The sequence below is a fragment of the Amphiprion ocellaris genome, chromosome 16, assembly GCF_022539595.1.
Source record: "Amphiprion ocellaris isolate individual 3 ecotype Okinawa chromosome 16, ASM2253959v1, whole genome shotgun sequence".
Taxonomy (NCBI): domain Eukaryota; kingdom Metazoa; phylum Chordata; class Actinopteri; family Pomacentridae; genus Amphiprion; species Amphiprion ocellaris.
Genome location: NC_072781.1, coordinates 22,268,697 through 22,287,551, shown reverse-complemented (window position 1 = coordinate 22,287,551; position 18,855 = coordinate 22,268,697). Strand labels below are relative to the sequence as shown.

The 18,855-nt window shown below is 42.2% G+C and overlaps 1 protein-coding gene across 10 annotated transcripts in view; it reads right to left on the bottom strand.

Moving 5' to 3' along the window:
- The window catches only part of birc6 (baculoviral IAP repeat containing 6), a 134,677-nt gene that overhangs the window by 97,120 nt on the left and 18,702 nt on the right, over positions 1–18,855 (bottom strand). For 8 of the 10 annotated variants that reach the window (XM_023296605.3, XM_023296620.3, XM_035942151.2 and 5 more), the window contains exons 4-29: positions 17,382–17,575; positions 17,139–17,250; positions 16,638–16,720; positions 16,291–16,516; positions 16,014–16,183; positions 15,488–15,546; positions 13,667–15,334; positions 11,587–11,736; positions 10,717–10,942; positions 10,100–10,260; positions 9,775–9,915; positions 9,126–9,257; positions 7,991–8,157; positions 7,113–7,246; positions 6,778–6,939; positions 6,512–6,643; positions 4,934–5,031; positions 4,673–4,820; positions 4,035–4,168; positions 3,444–3,590; positions 3,155–3,342; positions 2,538–2,849; positions 1,505–1,604; positions 1,146–1,360; positions 816–1,024; positions 127–479 (exon numbers count right to left, since the gene is read on the bottom strand). In XM_023296605.3, the coding sequence (XP_023152373.2) occupies positions 127–479; positions 816–1,024; positions 1,146–1,360; positions 1,505–1,604; positions 2,538–2,849; positions 3,155–3,342; positions 3,444–3,590; positions 4,035–4,168; positions 4,673–4,820; positions 4,934–5,031; positions 6,512–6,643; positions 6,778–6,939; positions 7,113–7,246; positions 7,991–8,157; positions 9,126–9,257; positions 9,775–9,915; positions 10,100–10,260; positions 10,717–10,942; positions 11,587–11,736; positions 13,667–15,334; positions 15,488–15,546; positions 16,014–16,183; positions 16,291–16,516; positions 16,638–16,720; positions 17,139–17,250; positions 17,382–17,575 (5,821 nt within the window). The remainder of the gene's footprint in view (positions 1–126; positions 480–815; positions 1,025–1,145; positions 1,361–1,504; positions 1,605–2,537; positions 2,850–3,154; positions 3,343–3,443; positions 3,591–4,034; positions 4,169–4,672; positions 4,821–4,933; positions 5,032–6,511; positions 6,644–6,777; positions 6,940–7,112; positions 7,247–7,990; positions 8,158–9,125; positions 9,258–9,774; positions 9,916–10,099; positions 10,261–10,716; positions 10,943–11,586; positions 11,737–13,666; positions 15,335–15,487; positions 15,547–16,013; positions 16,184–16,290; positions 16,517–16,637; positions 16,721–17,138; positions 17,251–17,381; positions 17,576–18,855) is intronic. The other 2 variants (XM_035942141.2, XM_023296628.3) reach the window with 1 other exon arrangement.

The following is an 18,855-nucleotide window of genomic DNA, read 5'->3' as shown; positions in this document are numbered from 1 at the left end:
AATAATGCCTTTGGCGTTGGCTGTCACCAGTGCAGAGGCACAAAATTTCAACATTTTCAATGTCATCTCCAAACTATAATACTAGATGGGCCGACTTGATCTAGCCACATGTGGCTCTGTGCTCACCATTGTTAGAGTGCAGCAGGCTAAGCAGTGTGTCCAGCAGGTAGCGAATGATAGTCCTCAGCTGCTCTGTGGAGGAGTTGTGAACCAGCTCCTGGGCCTCCGGAGCACCAGCTGTGGGGAGCGACTTGCGGTTGGCGCCTAGTGATACGCGCAGCCGCTGGACGGCATGGTGAGCCAGATTGAGTTGTAGCTGCAGCTGGATGCAGTCCTGGTAGGCCGAGAAAACACGCTGGTCCTCCTCCACCACCTTGTCTGGTTTACGTAAGAAGTATTGGGCATTGTTGGCACTGTTGAGAGGCGGCAGATCAATGTTCTGTAGAAGGGTCTCCAGCCGATGGCAAGCTAGATTGTACCTGGAGAACAATAACGTGACGGTGTGGTGATTAAAATGCAGAATAAGCATCAGCTCTCTGATTTGAATTAGGGTTATTTTTTCAATTTTCAACTAAGTGCAGTGTACAGTGGGTTTATTAGAGAAATATTGGGACGCAAAGCTATGAAGTCTTTAAACATAATTCAAAACTCCAACAAAATAAAATCTCGAAGCTTCTCCAAATGATGACCTTTGTTTTATCAGCAATTCCTTAGAAAAGAACTAATCTAGTGAACAGATTTAGAGGCTATTTAGGGAACGATTGGTCAAAATTAATCAGATGACAATGCCATAGTTTCTTTAAGTAATGCCTCACCTGCACTGAATGTCCTCCTGCAGGGCCACCATCATGGTCAAGTGCTGATCCACATCTGGCTGACTGGCTGCCTCGCTCTCTCCTCGCAGGGGGTCATGCATCAGTTTCAGTTCACTCTCCCATGGCAGGATGTATGTGTGGCCATAGTAGAAGCCCAGTGGGATCTTTGCACGCGCATTGGTGCTGCCGTAGCGCCCAATCACAGTGATCTTAGAGAGTACAGTGTACAAAGAAGGAAAGAAGCTTTGAATATATTGCTGGTGGGCTGTAAGAGCACCAAAATAAATGTGAAACAGGTTTGCAACTCTCCCAAGAAAAATACAAACAGACCTTCATGAACCTGCAGACAGGTGGTGGCAGCAGGTCGTGCAGAATGAGGGAGTGGGTGCTGATGTCAGTAGCTACCACCAGCCTGCGGCCATCCACCTCCTCACCCAGTGTCCAGATGTCTATGGACAGAGAGGCCAGGTCACCACAGGTCGGGATCAGAGCATCAGTCAGCAGAACAGGACGGCCGAAGTCCAGCGTTACGAAGCGACGAGCTCCTGGGGAGAAAACACAAATGAAGTATGAAGTTTACTTTCTAAACATGCTAGCTTGTTTTTTTCTAATTGTTAAATGTAAAAGTCTATATGCATAGACATTTTCAAGTGCAACTTAGCTGGTAAATATGGAGTATAGCTACATACCAGAGTGCATCCGCTCTATGATGATGGACTGGTGTGGAGGAGGCTGCAGGAAGTGAGATGCCTGGGAAATGGCCAAAGCTAGACCACTGCCCATAGGGCTCTGGGGAAAAACAAGAAACAAATGAATAAAAAACGTGTTTTACTTCAAAGAGAGGTCTGTAATCCTTACTTTGAGCTGATATATACAGCAGTGTGCTGTAGATAGCTACACGCTGGCTCTATCTAGTTTGGCAGTCTAGCAAATAACCACTTTAAAAACCTTATTAATGGTGTTCATTAGCAAAGTTCCCTAAGTTTTTTAGAAACCTTTTAGTATAATGTAAAATGAAATTTAAAAACTGCTTTACCATCATGGCAGTCAAGGCAACATTGAAAATCAGTAGTGATGACAGCCCTCCAGCATGCAACCAAAAATCTGCATTTAACAGGTCTGTCTGTGTGTATCATTGCTTGACCTACCCAGGTAGAAAAAAATTACTCTGCTTTGGTAAATTTGACATTAAAATACCTCATTTCAATCCAATGTAATTTTCAGCCAAACATCTGTCAGAGTTGCTGCACTCCATTGCAATAATTTATATATATATAGAATTTGATGTTTTTCATTAATACATATTTGTTTACATAGATAAATAGTTACAACATTTTTTTCAGTTTTGTCATTGCAGATAAATCCCAGTGTGAAATGTTTTGGTGTGCTAAATGTTTGTTTCAGGAATGTGACTGTATCTGTGTCAAAACTGTAATTATCCATTGATAGAAAGCCTGTCTCACTTTCTTATAGAGGATAATATTTATATTTCATTTGTGTATCAAGTTTTATATCATCAGGTTTTAATATCTCCTTCTGTCATTGTATAAAAAAAGCCAAAGTTTATGAATGTAAAATGAAGAATATGAATCTGACCAGACATTGGGGCCAACTTTTGGCTAAACTTAGGGTGGACACCCAGTTCTCTATAAAAGAAGAGCTAGCTGTCATTAATTCTGAGGTAGGTAGCAACTACCAACCGTGAAGCTGCATGTTACTAACCGGCTTGGCTTTCTGTGTGTTCTTGGGTGCAGCCAGGTTGACAGGCCCGGGGTCCATCATGGAGCCGGGGAACAGGTGAGCCAGCTCAGCACTGAAGGCCGCAGACACCGCCTCATTGGGCGGCGTTAGAGGAGGAGTCATGAAAAGAGGTGTAGTTTTAGGTGTTGGTGGGATGACGTCAGAGGGGTGAATGAAGAAGCCTGGAGCAGATGAAGCATTTGAAGGCACAGAATTGTGGATGGGTCCTACACCGGAGGCAGCGGCAGCTGCTGCAGAGGTGGTCTGATGCAGCTTAGCCTCCAGCTTAGCCTTCTGTTCCAATCACAGACAAAGAGATGTTATTAGCCACAAAATAAACACCAGACTGGCATTAGAACAGCTTAGTAAGTTTAAGAAAACAATTGTACCTGGACACACAGATTCAGTTGGAAAATTTTTCATATTTTCTTCAATTGATAATAAATACAAGTGCAAAGAGCAATACTGACTTCAAAGTCAGACACTAACATTGACAACATCTTAAAAATGAAATTTGCATTATTTACACTATGTTATCACGGTGGGAAAATAAAAAGACAAAGAGAAGAGGATACAACGACAGTGACTTGGAGATTCACCTGCTGCTGTAGCTTCAACAACTGCTGCTGTTTCTCCTGCAGGACCTGCAGCTGCTGCTCCGCCGACACCATGGCGTGAGACAGCGACTGGAGCGCCACCTGAGCCGCAGAGCTTAGAGCTGTAGAGGCTTCACCGACTGTTCCTGTTGACAGTCCCCCCACCGCTGGTGTCACACCAAATGTACTCACTGGAGTAAAAGAGCACAAGTTCAGTGAATGACCAGTTCAGTTTCACCAGTAACACAGGGAAAACTTGAGACAAAGCCAAGTAAAATTCTGTATGGTTCACCAGTGAACATGCTAGCATCATCTCGTTCCACCCGTGTGCCGTCACTGGTGGAGATACAAGTAAAGTGCAAAGGTTCCACCTCCAAGAGTCCTGTTAAGGCTGTGAAGCTGCCCTCTGCTGCTGCACAGCTGCTCACTTTTCCATTCCCTGCAAGACACACAACACCCAAACCAAACAGAGAAGCAAGATTCAAGAAAATATCTGAACTTCTCTAAATATTCAACTCTCTCCAGCTTTTCAACATTTTACAAATACAGTGTAGAAATAAATAAAGAACTCATGCCCAACAGACTATGGCTTTTTACTGCAATCTCAGCATGTTATCAATATGTCACAAATCTGCCAAACAGCACAAGCATGGTTGATATTTTGCTTATACTATGATATTATGCATTAAAAGTAAATCACATTAAATTGCGCTAGTAAGCTCATTCCATAAGGATATGGAGTGACTAATTTTCCTTTCCATATGCAGTGAAATGCAAGACAAGCAAGTCGAGGTGGATAAAACACAGCAGAGTTTATTGAAGAAAGGATTTTTAAGTTAGAAGAATTATATGACTGTAGCAGTATATGAGTCAGTGCTCATACCTGAGAGGATGTCAGAGAGGTCGATCTCATCTGACTGGACTCCAATGCTGCTGTTGAAGGCATTCTTACAGGAGGAACCACTGACCTCCAGGTCAAAGAGCACTGGGTCAAAGGGGGAGCTGTACAGGCCATACCTGGAGGGAGGTGGACAGGATCGGGGAGGGAAGAAGAAATGCTTATGTTCAGGGATAAACATCTAATGAATAAGGACATGGCATGAATTGGGGTTAGTTGCAACTACTAAGAATAACTTGGGTCCAAAGGTTGTAAAGCTAGAAGATCCCTGGTTCAAATCCAAGCCTGGGGTCTTTCTATGTGAAGTTTGCATGTTCTCCCTGTGCAGCGTGGATTCTCATTGGGTACTACAGACTCCTCCAACAGTCCAAAGACATGCTGAGTTTAACTGGTAACTCTAACTTGTCCTAAATGCGAATGTGAGCGTGCTTGATAGTCTGTCTTTCTATGTAGCCCTGTGATAGGCTGGCGACCTGTAACAGACGTATCCTGCCTTCACCCTACGTCAGGTGGGATAGACTCCAGCCCCCCCACAACCCTACAGAGAATTAAGCAGTGTATAGATAATGGATGGATAGACAAAGGCTGTAAACCACTCTCTAACTCAATAATTAGAGAGGTACCTGGTCTGCAGCAGGGCCTCCAGTGGGGTGAGGCGGTCCTGCAGCTGTCGAGAGATGGCGGTAAGCAGGGAAGCACAGGCAGTGCTGCAGCCCGCCAGGTCCTCCTCCTTCACATAATTCAGCAACACAAAGTACCAGAACACTGAGCCTGCAAGTATTAAAGAGAGAGAGGCTTAGATAATTAATACTTTGGAGTACTACAGGAAAACAAGGGAAAGTTGCTGTATATATGCTGTCCTGTACTGCTGCTCAGTTACTCACCACCTGTTGCTGCTGCAGGTAAGTAAGGCATATTGTCGAGCAAAGCCTTCAGAAGGCTTACGCCAAAACCCTGTTGACTTGTGTCTCCTTTCCCATTGCTAGAACATGAAAAAAAACAACCAGTTTGTTTTGATTTCCATATAAACCCAAAATGCACACGCAATCATGAGCAGAATATCCTTTTTAAAGGAACTTCATTGCCTAGAACCTAAGGTTATATGTCTCTTTCTACTGCACTCAAGGATAAACATTACAATATTAAAGACAAGGTATAAACTGGGGTTACTTGCAACTTTTCGCAAAGAGCAAATATGGAAACAATAAAAGCACTCAGAGAGCGCAGTACTCCATCAAGGCTGCTCAGTCGCTGTATCATTTCCGACAGCTGAAATCTTTAATAAGAAATTGCCTTGTGTTGAGCACAGGCATGTGTTATGCATGTGTACAATCTGTACAGATACCGAATTGCATGATGTAAATATGAAGCAGGTGGCGAGAACTGGTGGGACTCGGAAACACCCCCACAATTTAATCAGTTATTCCTAGTATCATTTCTGACAGATAAGTTCCAATAAGTCCGCAGTGGCCAATTTGTAGCTGGATTGCAATCATGTGATTGTCAGCAGGCACCTGACGTTGTCATAGTTACAGTGATGCCATGACGCTATTTCGTAATGATAAAGAAACCTTTAAGAAATCCGTGGATCCAGATTATAAGCCGGATCACTGCCAAAATCTAATCAGATGGTCCTTGTGTAATTTCTGACCTTTCCTAAAAATTTCATTCAAATCCGTTGGTCCGTTTTTGAGTAGTGTTGTTAACAGACTAACAGACAGACGGATTCCTTGGCGGAGTGATAAATATAACAGGGCATGTGTTTAGGGAAGCACTGCAAAAAGAGTGTTTTTAATATAGAAGAAATATTTTCATTCAGAATGTCCGACGTGTGTTTTGCTAACTTATGCATTTCTAAGCTGTTGACTGAGTGAACAGTTGGAAAAGTATGTTACTGTTCTAATTACATGTCCCGAAAATGTTTAGAGAGCACAGGAATTTTAAAAATCATACAAAATTTCATCAGTGGGCTATTTTTCCATTAAGACATAAAGCAGTTTGATGAAACACTACATTCCAGTATTTTATTTCCTCTACTGGCTGGGCTGGTGTATGATCGGGTGTGGACTAGTGACACTTCATGAATGGCAATAAGAAAAACATTTGATAGAATTTTAAACAGTTCTCTGAAATCCATCTGGTTAAACTGCCATGAAAGCACAAATAACACAGCAAAAAAGGAAAAGTAAAAAAACATAAAGTTCAGTTGCATAAACAACCCCAGTCCCTCTCTGGCTAATAACAGCTTTTCACAACTCACTTCAAAAACCAAATTAATATTTAATGTACCCAGGAAAGATCAAATCTTTGCATGGAACTATATACTTCAATAGTCTGGGTTCTAAAATGCAGCGAAAAAAACAAAACAGTACCTGGATATTATGTCAAATTGCCAGAGTTGTAAAGATCCCATAGTGGAGAAGAAGTATAATATTTTTGCTGAAAACAACCAGGTTTCTTACCTAATACAAAGTGCAAGAAAGCGAGCACATTTGTGCGCTATGCTCCGGCCAGCCTCAAAGAAACACACCCGCACAATATCTGTTAGCCTCGTCCGGGTTTTTGTGAGCAGGCCCTCCTTTCCTTCTCTTAAGCTTAAAAAAAAAAAAAAAAAAAAAGCATAGGATGTAGCACTTAGCTTTGTAAAATGTCAAAGTAGAAATTACACACAACTGAGATGTCCAAAGTGATACTGCCGTATTTGCTGTGTTCTGCAGGTCAGTCCTACCTGCAGGGTCCATTGGAGAAAACCCCAGCCAGCCAGCACAATATGTCAAGGATGAGGCTTTGAGCGTGCTCAGTGGCTGGGCTGCCCTCTGTCCGTCGACAAAGTGCATCCAACAGCTTCTCGTGGAAGTCTGGAAACTGTAGCATAGCACAGCGCTGAACCCTGAAAAGCACGAAACAGAAAAGATAGTCCCATGTAAAGTTAGTAATCTTAGCATATATCTTTAATAGCATGTTAATAATAACACCAGTTCAGCATGTGTACTCTTACTATTTAAATGTTCGTTATGATAAAGCTGTGCCAACAGTGTCAGTGCATCTCAGTCATGATCTGACCTTTCTTTGGGTACTGAAGTCTTCTTGAACCTTCTGATTGTGACTGAAACCTCCTGCAGCAGATCACAGCCACGCAGGTTCTCTACTTTCTTCGAAGGTGCTGATGTCTCCGTTTTCACTGCGGAGACCTTCTCCTACACAAACATACATTAAAAAGCAGCAAATAAATGACTGTGACTATGCATTTGTTGTTGGGTTGTGTCAGTGTATCAAAGAGTCAATTTTTTTTTGGTCATGGCTTTACCTAAAGGCATGCATTTGAAAACAAAACAAAAGCTTATTTCAGATTTATTATCCGTACAGTGTGTGGGACACAGTTCACAGTGAATAATGACTATTATGACTTAGGACATGTTTAAGAATTTAATTAGAATTTTGTAACCTTTTCATAGCAGAAAACCTTTCCACCCTACTTACATGTTTTGTTCTATTTAGTATTTCAAGTTGGTAGGACCAGTCTCTATGTGTGGTATTATCCAGTCTAGGTTTCAGCTAGGCTTATTGTACTGTATGTTCCACGCTTTGGTTAAATCGTGACTATCTCCATAGTTAGTCTGTTTAGAACAAAGTCTTCTATACTTTCCAAATCCTCCAATGCAGCCCTACTAGGAAACAGTCTAGGCCAACACAAAGAGAACATTTTGCACATAGAAGATTGTAATTTTAGAAAATACTACTTGATTTATATAAGTCAGATAGTTGAGGCATCATACTAACTTAGCATTAAGTTTGGAAAATATTCTTGGACCAGATGAGTACTGGATTTCTTCCCTCATTACTCTTGACTGGAAGAAGACTTGGAAGGAATCTCTCAATGGCCAGTAGGGGCAGGAGGAATGGATGAACCTTGAAAAAGTCTACAAACAGTGAATTTGTACCTTGGAGGCCTGAGCACGTTGCAGCAGTGTGGATAGTGAGTGGGCTTTGGTGCCCTGCGGCTTGGTACTGGGCATCCTCACCACAGGACGGGGACTGTCTTCCATGCTCTTGTCACTCACGGCTTTGATGTGAACCAGGAAGGAACGGTACTTCCCTCCTGCCATGCCTGCAGCAGAGACAGGAATAGGACAGCTGAGAAACAGTGACACACATAAAGCTTCATGGATCCTTTCTGAGCACAAAAACCTCAAGTTGCCAGTGTGAAGTGTGACCAGGATGTAATTTCACTGAGCGTAAATCAACAGTCTGAATTTATACATTGCACAAATATGTTGAACTGTTGGCTGTCTTAAACAAGAGTCATTTCCACTGAAATCTATGGAATCTAAGACTTTCAAAATAAAAAAACATGGTTGACCATCTTCTCATTTCAACTTTGGCCATCTGGAGGAATTTTTGGTTCTAGGGATATTTTACTGGGAAAATTTTGAGGAGGATATCTAGAATATGAAGTGATTTAGAAAAAAAGAAGCAGCAGTAAAGTGTGAACAGGGAATAAACAGGGAGAAATAAAGGCCAGTGACAGCCAACATTAGAACACTGCGAATATCAAGCAGAAGCCACTTTTAAGATGATGATTAAACACTGGAAAAAAGCTCATGTTGTGTCACTATCACAAGTGGAAAACTGGGGATAGGGTGGCTGTCATTAAGCCTAAAATAAGATGCAAAACTGGCTAACACTAATGTTGAGTAAGACCAACATTTAGACTGGTCTAATGTCATAGATTAGGCTAAAGGCAGGGTTTTAGGCTCTGACCATTTTTGAGAGTATGCATTTCTAGTGGAATAAAAGTACACAATATAAATAACTTTGGCTTCCCATTATTAATTTAACATGGTGGCAATACTAACATCTAAAATGCTTTGCTCATAGAAAACTCTGCCTATAGAAAACAGCACATGTAAATACAATCATTTCAGTTTGACACTAGTATCTGGCATTAGAAAATCTTATTTTACACTTTTGAAACTCAGGGAACTGTGACTGAATCATGTACTACCATTCCACATTTCTATCTGTGGAGAAGCTGATAGGGGACCATGAAAACGTAACAGCATATATAAGCGTTACCTTTGACCAACTTGGGGCTGGTTAGGCTGAGCATGCCCGCGTGGCCAGAGAGGTCCAGCCCACTGGCCAGCCACACTGGACCACAAAGGATGTCCTCCTTGTGGTCCTCCAGGAATGGACACAACATGGAGCCTACAACAAACAAATTAAATCACTATTTTTCACATGTTGGGCAATAAACATTCAGTATTTAACTATTTCAGAAAAGCTCAACACCACGTTAAAGATTAGTAAGAATCAAAGTGGAGCTTCTAATTTAACACAGGTAGTAGAACATCTGAGATGAAAAATAAGACAGAAAAACATGAAATTTATTCTTAGGAAGCATTAGGTCCTCTAAAGCAAAGAAAATGTACGGCTAATCTTATGTGACTATATGAACATTAAACAACTTCATTCAAACACATCCTTTCAACATGTCAGGCCAGAACTTTTAATTAAGCGACCCACTGAACACTTGGCTGTTTGTCATGCAGGTGTCATCCCCTTAACATGCTGGATCTGACTCAACAATTTTATCCATTCAACACTGAATCCACAACACAATAAAGTATCCAAAACATGAAGGGACAAATACTGATGACGGCTAGAAGCAAAACAAATTTTTTTTTTTAAAAATGCAAAACTAATCTCAGACTAAACTGCTTACATTTTTTACCTGATGTCTCCTCTATATCCATGAACTGGATGTCCTCTGTGAAGTCATGCAAAAGAGGCTGACCGTTCCTCTCTCCATTGGCATGGAGGACACTGGAAAGAGGGAAGGAGATCTGTCTGTCCACTGCTGTCTCTGATGAAGAGAGTAGAAGCAACATTCAGACACAGAAAAAATACAACTTAAAATACATAAGTATGGGAGGAAAGAACATCTTCTGACTACCAAAACAACCAAGTTGTCCCTTTTTGAAAAACTGCTGTTGCAGCAAACAATTTACCTTTCAGAAAAAGCAATGATCTTAAAATAGTGCGCTCACCGCTGACTTTGCCCAGCCCGGGTGCTTTGTTCTTCAGTAAAGTGACCTGGATCTGAGGAATGTTGATGATGTTGGCATTCAGGACAAACTTGAAGTCCACATGGCCCACCATGCAGGCTTTGGGCAGCACCAGCTCAAATACATGCTCATCCCAGCTGGAGCTGCAAACAGAACATAGGTCATAATAAGAGGAACCCTTCCATATCTTTGCACAAGTCTTTACAGCTACACATACAAAGCCTCCAAAATGACTTGCAAAGGAGATTTCATTTTTAAAAGAACTCCTTCTCTGTTCAATATTGTGGCGTTCGGATCAACAAAATACTTCAAATATGGATGAAAGTACCATTGCTGTAGTTTATAAGTCAGTTAACCTTGAATCTGACAGTTGATCCTTACTGCCCTAGATATAAAACCCTACAGTTACCTACAATAGGGGCAAACAAGTGGGAATATTTACCTAGAAACTATACTGTGATCAATATGTTAAACACTGAAAAATCCTAAGGTTTTCATTGATCCATTAGATGTGACAATGAATGTATGAGTTACTCAGTTGCCCATGCAAACCCATTCTTTTTGGCTGAAAACGTCAATAAAGTTGCTTAAAAATCTACCTGTCACTCTGAAGCTTCCAAGTGCGCGTGTGCTGGGCTGCATCTCCGTGGTGCTGCTGGTGAAGGTGCTGTGGGTGACGCCGCTGCTGCTGCTCTTGCTGCACCTCCACCCAGCAAGGCGGCACCGTGGCGGAGAAGCGTGGGGTCAACGTCTCGAAGCGGGTCAGCTCCACCAGAGACATTAGACTCTCTGTAGTCAGCGGTTGGTCCACCAGGAGATCCACTCCTACACAAAAGCCAGTTGAGAAATCATTGTACATATCAGCTGACAACTTAGACAGCATGGTCTGATATGCTAAAACCTAATGTGGGAAATTACTGATTGAAAGCCAATTCGTGCTTTCCCTGTCTGTGTGCACAGGCCAGCTTTGAAAGCAGACTGCAGACATGCAAGTGGTTCTGCTCATACTACAATAGATCTGCACCAGCCTGCGCAGACAGTCACATTGCCCCTCACATCAAACAAAGAAACGTACACAGGGCAGTTTTTACAGGGTATATCAGTCACTTACACACTGGACTATATAAACGGGTCAATGATTATTCTTGAGGTGTGTCAAGCACAGTGGATGAACATAGCACAGATTGCTGGAAAATTTTGAATATCCCACTGTGTTTGGCATCTTCGACTGAAAGCATCTACAAACCAGAGATCCAGCAGTGACTACTTCAATTACAACTCTCTAAAAGAAGAGTGGATGACAGAATCTCCTCACAGTCTGTCCTCTAAACAAGCAATTATTTTGAGCACCACTTCTACAGAGAGGTCCAGATAGACTTGGGTGGATGACAATATGTGTGTGCACACCCTTACAGACACATACCTGGAAAGCACAAATCTGCCTTGAGTGTGTCTTATGTCAGTTTTACCTGTGATCCCAGGACTGGAAGGGTTAGAGGAGGGCTTGGCCCCCTCCAGCAGCAGTTCAGCCCCTTTAGAAAGGGGGCCATCAATAAACATGTCTCCATCATCTATATCATCGCACACACCTCCAATTTGAAGGAAATGAAGTTCTCCACCTTCAGAGGAGAGCAGAGACAAAATTTACAAAAAAACATGCTGAGCAACAGAATTATTCTACAGCAGGACTTAACATTAAACTTTATCAAATAATTTTTTACACTTTTTCCAAAGTGTAAATCCTAAAAGCCAAATGACTGAAAACAAAACAAAAAATACATCTATGACAACATTCAATATACAAAATACCAGTAAATATGTTAAATAATGGTAGCAATTTGATAGGTTACGAGAATGCATTTACTGACTTAGGTCTAAACAAAAGTCGCTCTAGGTAAGCAGATGCATTTTAGGTTCAGAGATCCAGACTGTGACCAAAATGGTCACATAGGCAACATTTTTATGAAAGTGCACAAGTTGAAATTTCAAGTGCGTGTTTTCATGAACATACATCATGATCATTAAACTGTTTTGGTGTGGCTCTAACTGGTGCAGGCAGCTACTGCATCAGCCATAGTGGTCAAAGGTAGTACTTTTGTTTCTTGCAAAACAAGCTATTTAGCTGTTTTGTGTCCCAAAAACAAAGCAGTCTGTAGGAGGGAGACACGCCTGATGATGAGATTACAAGTGCAGGCAGCAATTCACAAAAAAATGCATTACATTCAATTACAATGGCTAACACAATAGTAGGAATGCATAATTAAATATTACTCTCAATCGTGATTTTTGGTTTTCCATCATTATATAAACATGAACATGATCGACTGCAATATTTAAATTTAACAATATGCTTTGCTCATAAAAAGCAGAGTGTACCTACATGTGTTGTGTTTTCTCTGCTCATACAAAAAAAAGCACATGTAGATAAAATCACTATTTCATCTTGGACAAATCTGACATTAGAATGCAACGTTTCACTCTTCACTCATATTTGTTCACACATCTGTCTGAGAGCACTGCAGCCATCTAGCAGCATCCACCACAGAATGTAATGTGAGGCATTTAGAGAACTTGGATAAATGAAGAGTCTATGGATAAGCAGATGTTCACCAAGTGAGGTGTTTCACTTGTGCCTCGGTGCCAACCAAATGAGAAAGTCGGTCGAACCAGTACAACCAGTGTAAAAGTTAGTGTGGAGCCCTGTTTTGGGTTGTATCACCTTTTAAGCCACACAAAAACATTCTAATGTTACAGCAAAAACTATAAACTTGATTTATTAATTTTTGTCCATTGGAAAAACTTCTGAGATCTACAATATTCAGAAACAGGAAGCGCCTAAAAAAATAATTTGTATTATTTTTTTAAGGATAATGGTGGTCACTATTTCAATTTTTGTTTGTCTACAAATCACATTTTTAAAAAAAACATTGATCTTGCTAACAAGTATTGTATCTGCAGCAGAGCCTGACATATCTTATTCCTCTTTGCCATAGGGCTCCATTAGTTAAAATACGAGTGAGCTGCACTGAATGACATGTTCCTTCACTGTTATTAACATATACAATGTAGTTCATTTAGTTTCAATCACTCATACACCATTCTGTTACAAAAAATACACCAGCACCAAATGTGAATTGCATATTTTCTTTCTGTATCACTGACATGATAAAAATGACATTTCCCAGCTGTTTAAGGGAATTCTTTAGCCTTCAAAAAAAAAAATAATTAAATTTATGTCATTAAAGAAACAATGGGCTTGTGGCCAAGAGTCACAGGATAGGGAGAGATGGATGAAGACATGGTATCATTCTTTTTTTTGATCAGTTATCATAGATATGAATAATAGCAGTTTTGTGTGTTTTTTTTTTTTTTTTTTTAAACAAAATACTCAAAAATTTGACAACGAAAGGACATTCTTATATCTGACTCCTTGTAATCTAAAACAAATGCACACACCAACTCAAAAAACAATGTTTCTTTAAGGTCAAGTTAAAGACAACTTGTCAGCAATGCTGTCTGCAGGTAAATGTGCCGATACAAAACACGTACCTTTGGTGCAGGCGCAAAGGCGGTCGGTCCCAGAGCAATAGGTAACTGAGACAAAGGGGTCTGTATCCTCTGCTGACCCCTCCTTTCTAGGCGGTTCCACCTTGGTCAGAATCTCCAAAGTGGATAGGTCCAGTATCATAATATACCCGGCTCGTGTGGTGACCACAAGGTGGCCCAGGCCTGCCACCTCTAACCGTTTGCACTCTTTGTGGGTGGAGGCAGAGGTGGAGGGACTGGTGACAGTAGCACTGCTGCTGGTTGTGGTTGCTGCACATGCAGTCCCAGTTCCAGAGCCAGCAGAGCCTGCCTGGCCCATTCCAAACCCAGATGAGCCATTTTTTGGAGCTGAAGGCAGAGCCTCCTCAGGAGCCTCTTCACTCTCATCCTCCCTACTGTCAAGTACATCTGGAGGAAGCAATATAAGAGAAGTGATGGCATCACAAGGGTCCCAAATCTGCTGCAACTTGATGGGTTCCTCGTCCAATGTGACGATGCGGGTGGAGTAATTGAGCTTGTAGAGTGCAAGATACCCTCCTCCACTTCCACCACTTGGAGACCTCTGCTGCTGCTTCTGCTGGTCTCCTGGAGGTAGGATGAGGGGTGTCTGAGGTGGTGACCCACCTGGGTGATGGCCTTCCACCCCATTGGCCACTGGGTGTAGGGGTTCTCCTTTGCGCTGGCTGCACAGGGCAGAGTGCAGGCGGTTCAGATTGTTGAGAGCCTCCACTTGGTTTGTAGCACTCAGAGACTCAGAGCCACATGGTTGCAGGCCGACCAGAAGGTGCACACCGTCCCAGCAGGGCGTGATGGAGTCCACATAAAGATTCTCCTCTTCCAGCTGTTTGGGAAGTCTCAAGCATTGCACCAGTGCTCCAGGTCGAGGTGGGGTGGAGACAGTCGCTGCAGCCAGCGTATTCCATTTGTCCACGTGACCATCCAACCCTGCAAGATTAGTTGCTGCATCAGCAAACTGTTGAATGTAGGTGATAGGAGGATCCTGAAGAAGTAGCTGTTCATGTGTGTCAAACTCCATTTCAATGATCTGTGGCACAGTGAAGCCCTCCTCATGAAGGCCCTTGCTCATTAGGTTGTTCATCTGAGCAAAGACCTGTCCTGAGGACTTGTCATCTACTTCTCTGATACTGTACAGCAGCAGCACGGGTATAGTCCTGCGAACAGCTGGCAGAGAAGAGGGGCTTGCAGGTTGGGAACCTGCTAGATTAGAGAAGCCCTGCTCCTGTGCTGTAGTCTGAGGGTTGCAGGTCTCTATCTCCATGGGGCCTTGCTCCTGCAGGGACCCAGGGTGGAAAGGCTCAGTGCCCTGAGTCCTAAGTGGACCATCTGTGGTCCTGCGTGTTGTAATTGGGGCCGTGGGTGGGGGTCCAGCCATGGGGGTGCTGGATGCCGAACGGTAGCTGAGCAGGCCACCAGCCAGCAGGCAGGGAAAGGGAATGTTGTGGTGGTCAGGGACCTTGTCTTTTGTTTTGGCCTGGCTGTGGGCCTTGGTTTGGTTTAGTGACGGGTTGGCACCCAGCTCCTCCAGGTCCTTCACTGTATCCTCCAGCACACTGGCCACTACCTCCCACTGGAGCTTCTCTGGCTGCTGGAGCACACTCAACGCTGTCACCCCTAGACTCACATCCATGCTCTCCCATTGGGATGGGTGGCCTGAAACAAAAGCAAGAATAGGTCTAAGGTTCTTCATGTCTACACTTCAACATGACACAAATGATGCAAGCACTATTTTAATGGGGCTGGGAGGCTCTTAACAAAAAAGGGCACCAGCAGTCCTCACAAATGGCAAAATTCAAAACTTCATACCCGTTACTGACTCTGATCGGGAATGCTCATCACTGTCTGAATCCTCTAACTGATCATCACTGTAAGAGAAGAAGTAGTTATAAAAACACAAGTAACATGATAAAACACAAACAGGTCTGTGACTGACTCACTGACACTCACAAGGTTCCCACAGAGTAAGGAGTACTTAGTGTCTGTGGCACGGTATGTGGGCACCGTCTTGTTTTGCTATTTTTGTTGTGTTTTCTTTGAAAATCATTCTGTATCATTATCAGGTTATGAAGGTCATTTTTAAGACTACAGAGAAGTTAGAAATAATTTTGTGTAATGTAATGTTTTTTTTAAGAAATTTGATCAGTCACTTAAATAGCTTTTCCTGAGTTTCTTTAGCTTCATTTTACTGGTTTTTAATGGTGTTGTTCAATTCACCTGCTTTTTATGTTTTGTTGTTTTTAAAAGAGGATGAAATACTCTAAATTTAAAGTGATTCTCTTGCCAATTTTGATAACACACAAACAGACACTTTAAATGATTGTATGGGTTTTACCTGTCTCCCTCTAGCTTGGGTAGGTCAGAGCACGATGATGACTCTTCTAACCAGGCTAGAGTTGGTCTCCGAGACTCAGTCAGTGTCTGCTGCCCCTGCTCACCACTGCACAGAATCAGTTGCCTCAGGATGGCCGGGTCATACGGGTTGATGTCAAACTTCAAGTGCACCTGTTCAGCACACAATCACACACTTTTCAATCTAGTGTCATAACACTATCATCTTTGACAGCAAAATATAAGACAGATGACAAGCAGTCATGGTTAAGTGCTCAGACCTTCATCATTTTGGAGACATCCCAGATGCATATCTTGCCCCTCTTGGTGGCAGCAGCCAGGAACTGCGGGCAGCTTCCAAAGCCATAGCAGGCAATCTTGTCCAAACTATCAGGGCTGTTGGGAAACTGGGCGGGGCTGGTTGCCAGCGTCACTGACAGTGGGACATTCTGTGTGTGCTCACCCTTTACAAATGGACAATTGGGAGAATGCCGCTCGTGTTCCGACCTGGGTAGTAATAGGGAAATGTAGGCCATTATACATGCCGGATGTTGTGAATAAGACACATTTAAATACCAAGCTGAAGCTTTGAAGCTACTTCAATGTTAAACTAATGATCTCCACTCACCAGGGTTCATCTGTAGGTTCCCAACAGACCAGACACACGCTGCATGTGAAACACATGGCTCTGTCATCCCCTGTGGAGGCAGGCTGTAAGGAGACAGTCGGAGAGAGGATGGGGTCAGCGGAGCTCATAAACATTAAGGTTATTCTCCTTGTCTAGCCATACAAACTTAAGATACCAAGAGTATCTTAAGTTTGTACAGCAGGTGTAAAAACACAGAAAAACATACCAGCACTAATATTAAAACATTGCTGACAACAATAGGAATTGCACATGGCAACATTAATATTCAGCAATAAGAGCCGTTTCTGTCTACATGCAAAGCTTACTAGAACTTTAAAGTTGTTGGCATGACACCAGAGCCAACGGGTTTTAACAATAGCTCTGTCCATGGTGCCATGTTTGTACCTGGAACTGAATAGTGTAGCAGTGACCTGTAACACCAATATCCTCGACTATGGAATACAATGCAAATATTAGACCCAGACTGTTCTCAGAACCCACCTGGTGGTAAAATCCTGCTTGAGCCATTGGATCAGGTTGAGCCCACCTGTACCCAGCATGTGGCCACGATGTAAATGTCTCCCTCCTGTTGGCCTCGCTGTACATCAGGGATCTGCAGGGAACAACATGTTTATTAAATCTTAATCACAGATGGTTAAACTGTACAAGACGGTGAAAATGCTTATTTTTATTTTGCACTGTAATAAGAAAGAGTTGCATAGCGAAAAAAGTGCTTGTTCTGACCTATCTACAGAGCGCCCAGGGCCCACCCCGAGCTCAGGCCTGGCGCTTGACAAGAGGTAGGAGAGCCTGTCCATAATGGATGAGGCTACAGACAAGGCAGCTACATTCTGGTTGATCTTTTTCAGCTCGTTTACAATGGCACCGGCCACCAGCTTCAGCACATGGTGAGGAAGATGGAAGGTCACAGTTGCCCACTGAGAAAAGGGAAAAGAATGGAAAAGAAACCATGATCAAAAGTTTCCGTGGTGGCAGTCACACATTAGACGACTGCAGTCTTGCATTGATAGATAGTGCAGTCAAGACAAAATGAAAAGAATTAACAACATACATTTGGCAATTTTTCACTGTAAAATGTTTATGAAGATATCAAAAAGTCACATTCTCCTTTACTGTCCTTTACTGTGCCTGTAATGAAGAATCCCTTTTTGTAAATAGCCTCAATTAACAACCAAAAAATCAACTATTATTATTATCCTTGGAAGCCTGGTAAATTGTAATGTCCTTGGATTTCTTGGACAAAAAAATAAATTGCTAATCATGGGTGATAATTTGCTCCATATATTTTGAAACAATCAATGATTTGCAGTTAATAAATATTTTTAAGTAAAGAAAAACAATAATTGTTCTAAAACAAAAACAAAGCAGACAATGACCTAAGTAGGAAGTAAGGTCTTAGTACTGTGTAAGAGTTTTACACACTGAAGCTGAAGTGAAAACATCTCCAAAAATCATGCAGGGAAACATTTTTACTGATCAATAAACTTCATACAAAATGCAGTAAGGACAGAAATATCTCAAATCAATTTCGGAGTGAGCCATTCCATCAGTACTAAATCAAGTTACACTACAGGCAAGGTTCTTCCATGGATTCAGTCAGGATCAGTGTTTCTTCATGTAAACCCAGACAGACTCCACGTTGTGTACATCAGAGTCTGTGGGGGTCAGATTATCCATTGCAGCCCTCCTTGTTTGTCTTGTGCCTTAAGGTATTTTTTTATGACTGTATGGTTCGGGTTGTTTTTATGATGAAGGATGAATTTGGGATGATCAGATTCCTCACTGATGGTGAGAATTGTGTGATGGAGAAAAATCAAAATTGACACGAGAGATAAGGAGTGCAAGCATGCTGGCAGAAAAATTGCTTGGAGTGTAAATGCATATTGGTTTTATTGATATGTATGTAGCAAAATACAACTTCTCATGTGGCCAGTTTAGAAAGTCAGACTGTTTAAAATAGAAGTATAGCTGGTCAACTGGATGCTCACAGACATCTAAAAAACAATGCTGAAACATCTACTGTGCTGACACACCAGAACTGATCAAATGACAAACACTTGTTGCATTTTAGCCTGTCAACAATCTCAACTGTGGTATTAACGCACCTACTCTGGTGAAGGGACAAGCTGAATATTTGGATTGTCCGACATTGTCCATCGGGGAAGACAAACAAACGGGGGGGGGGGGAGAGACACCC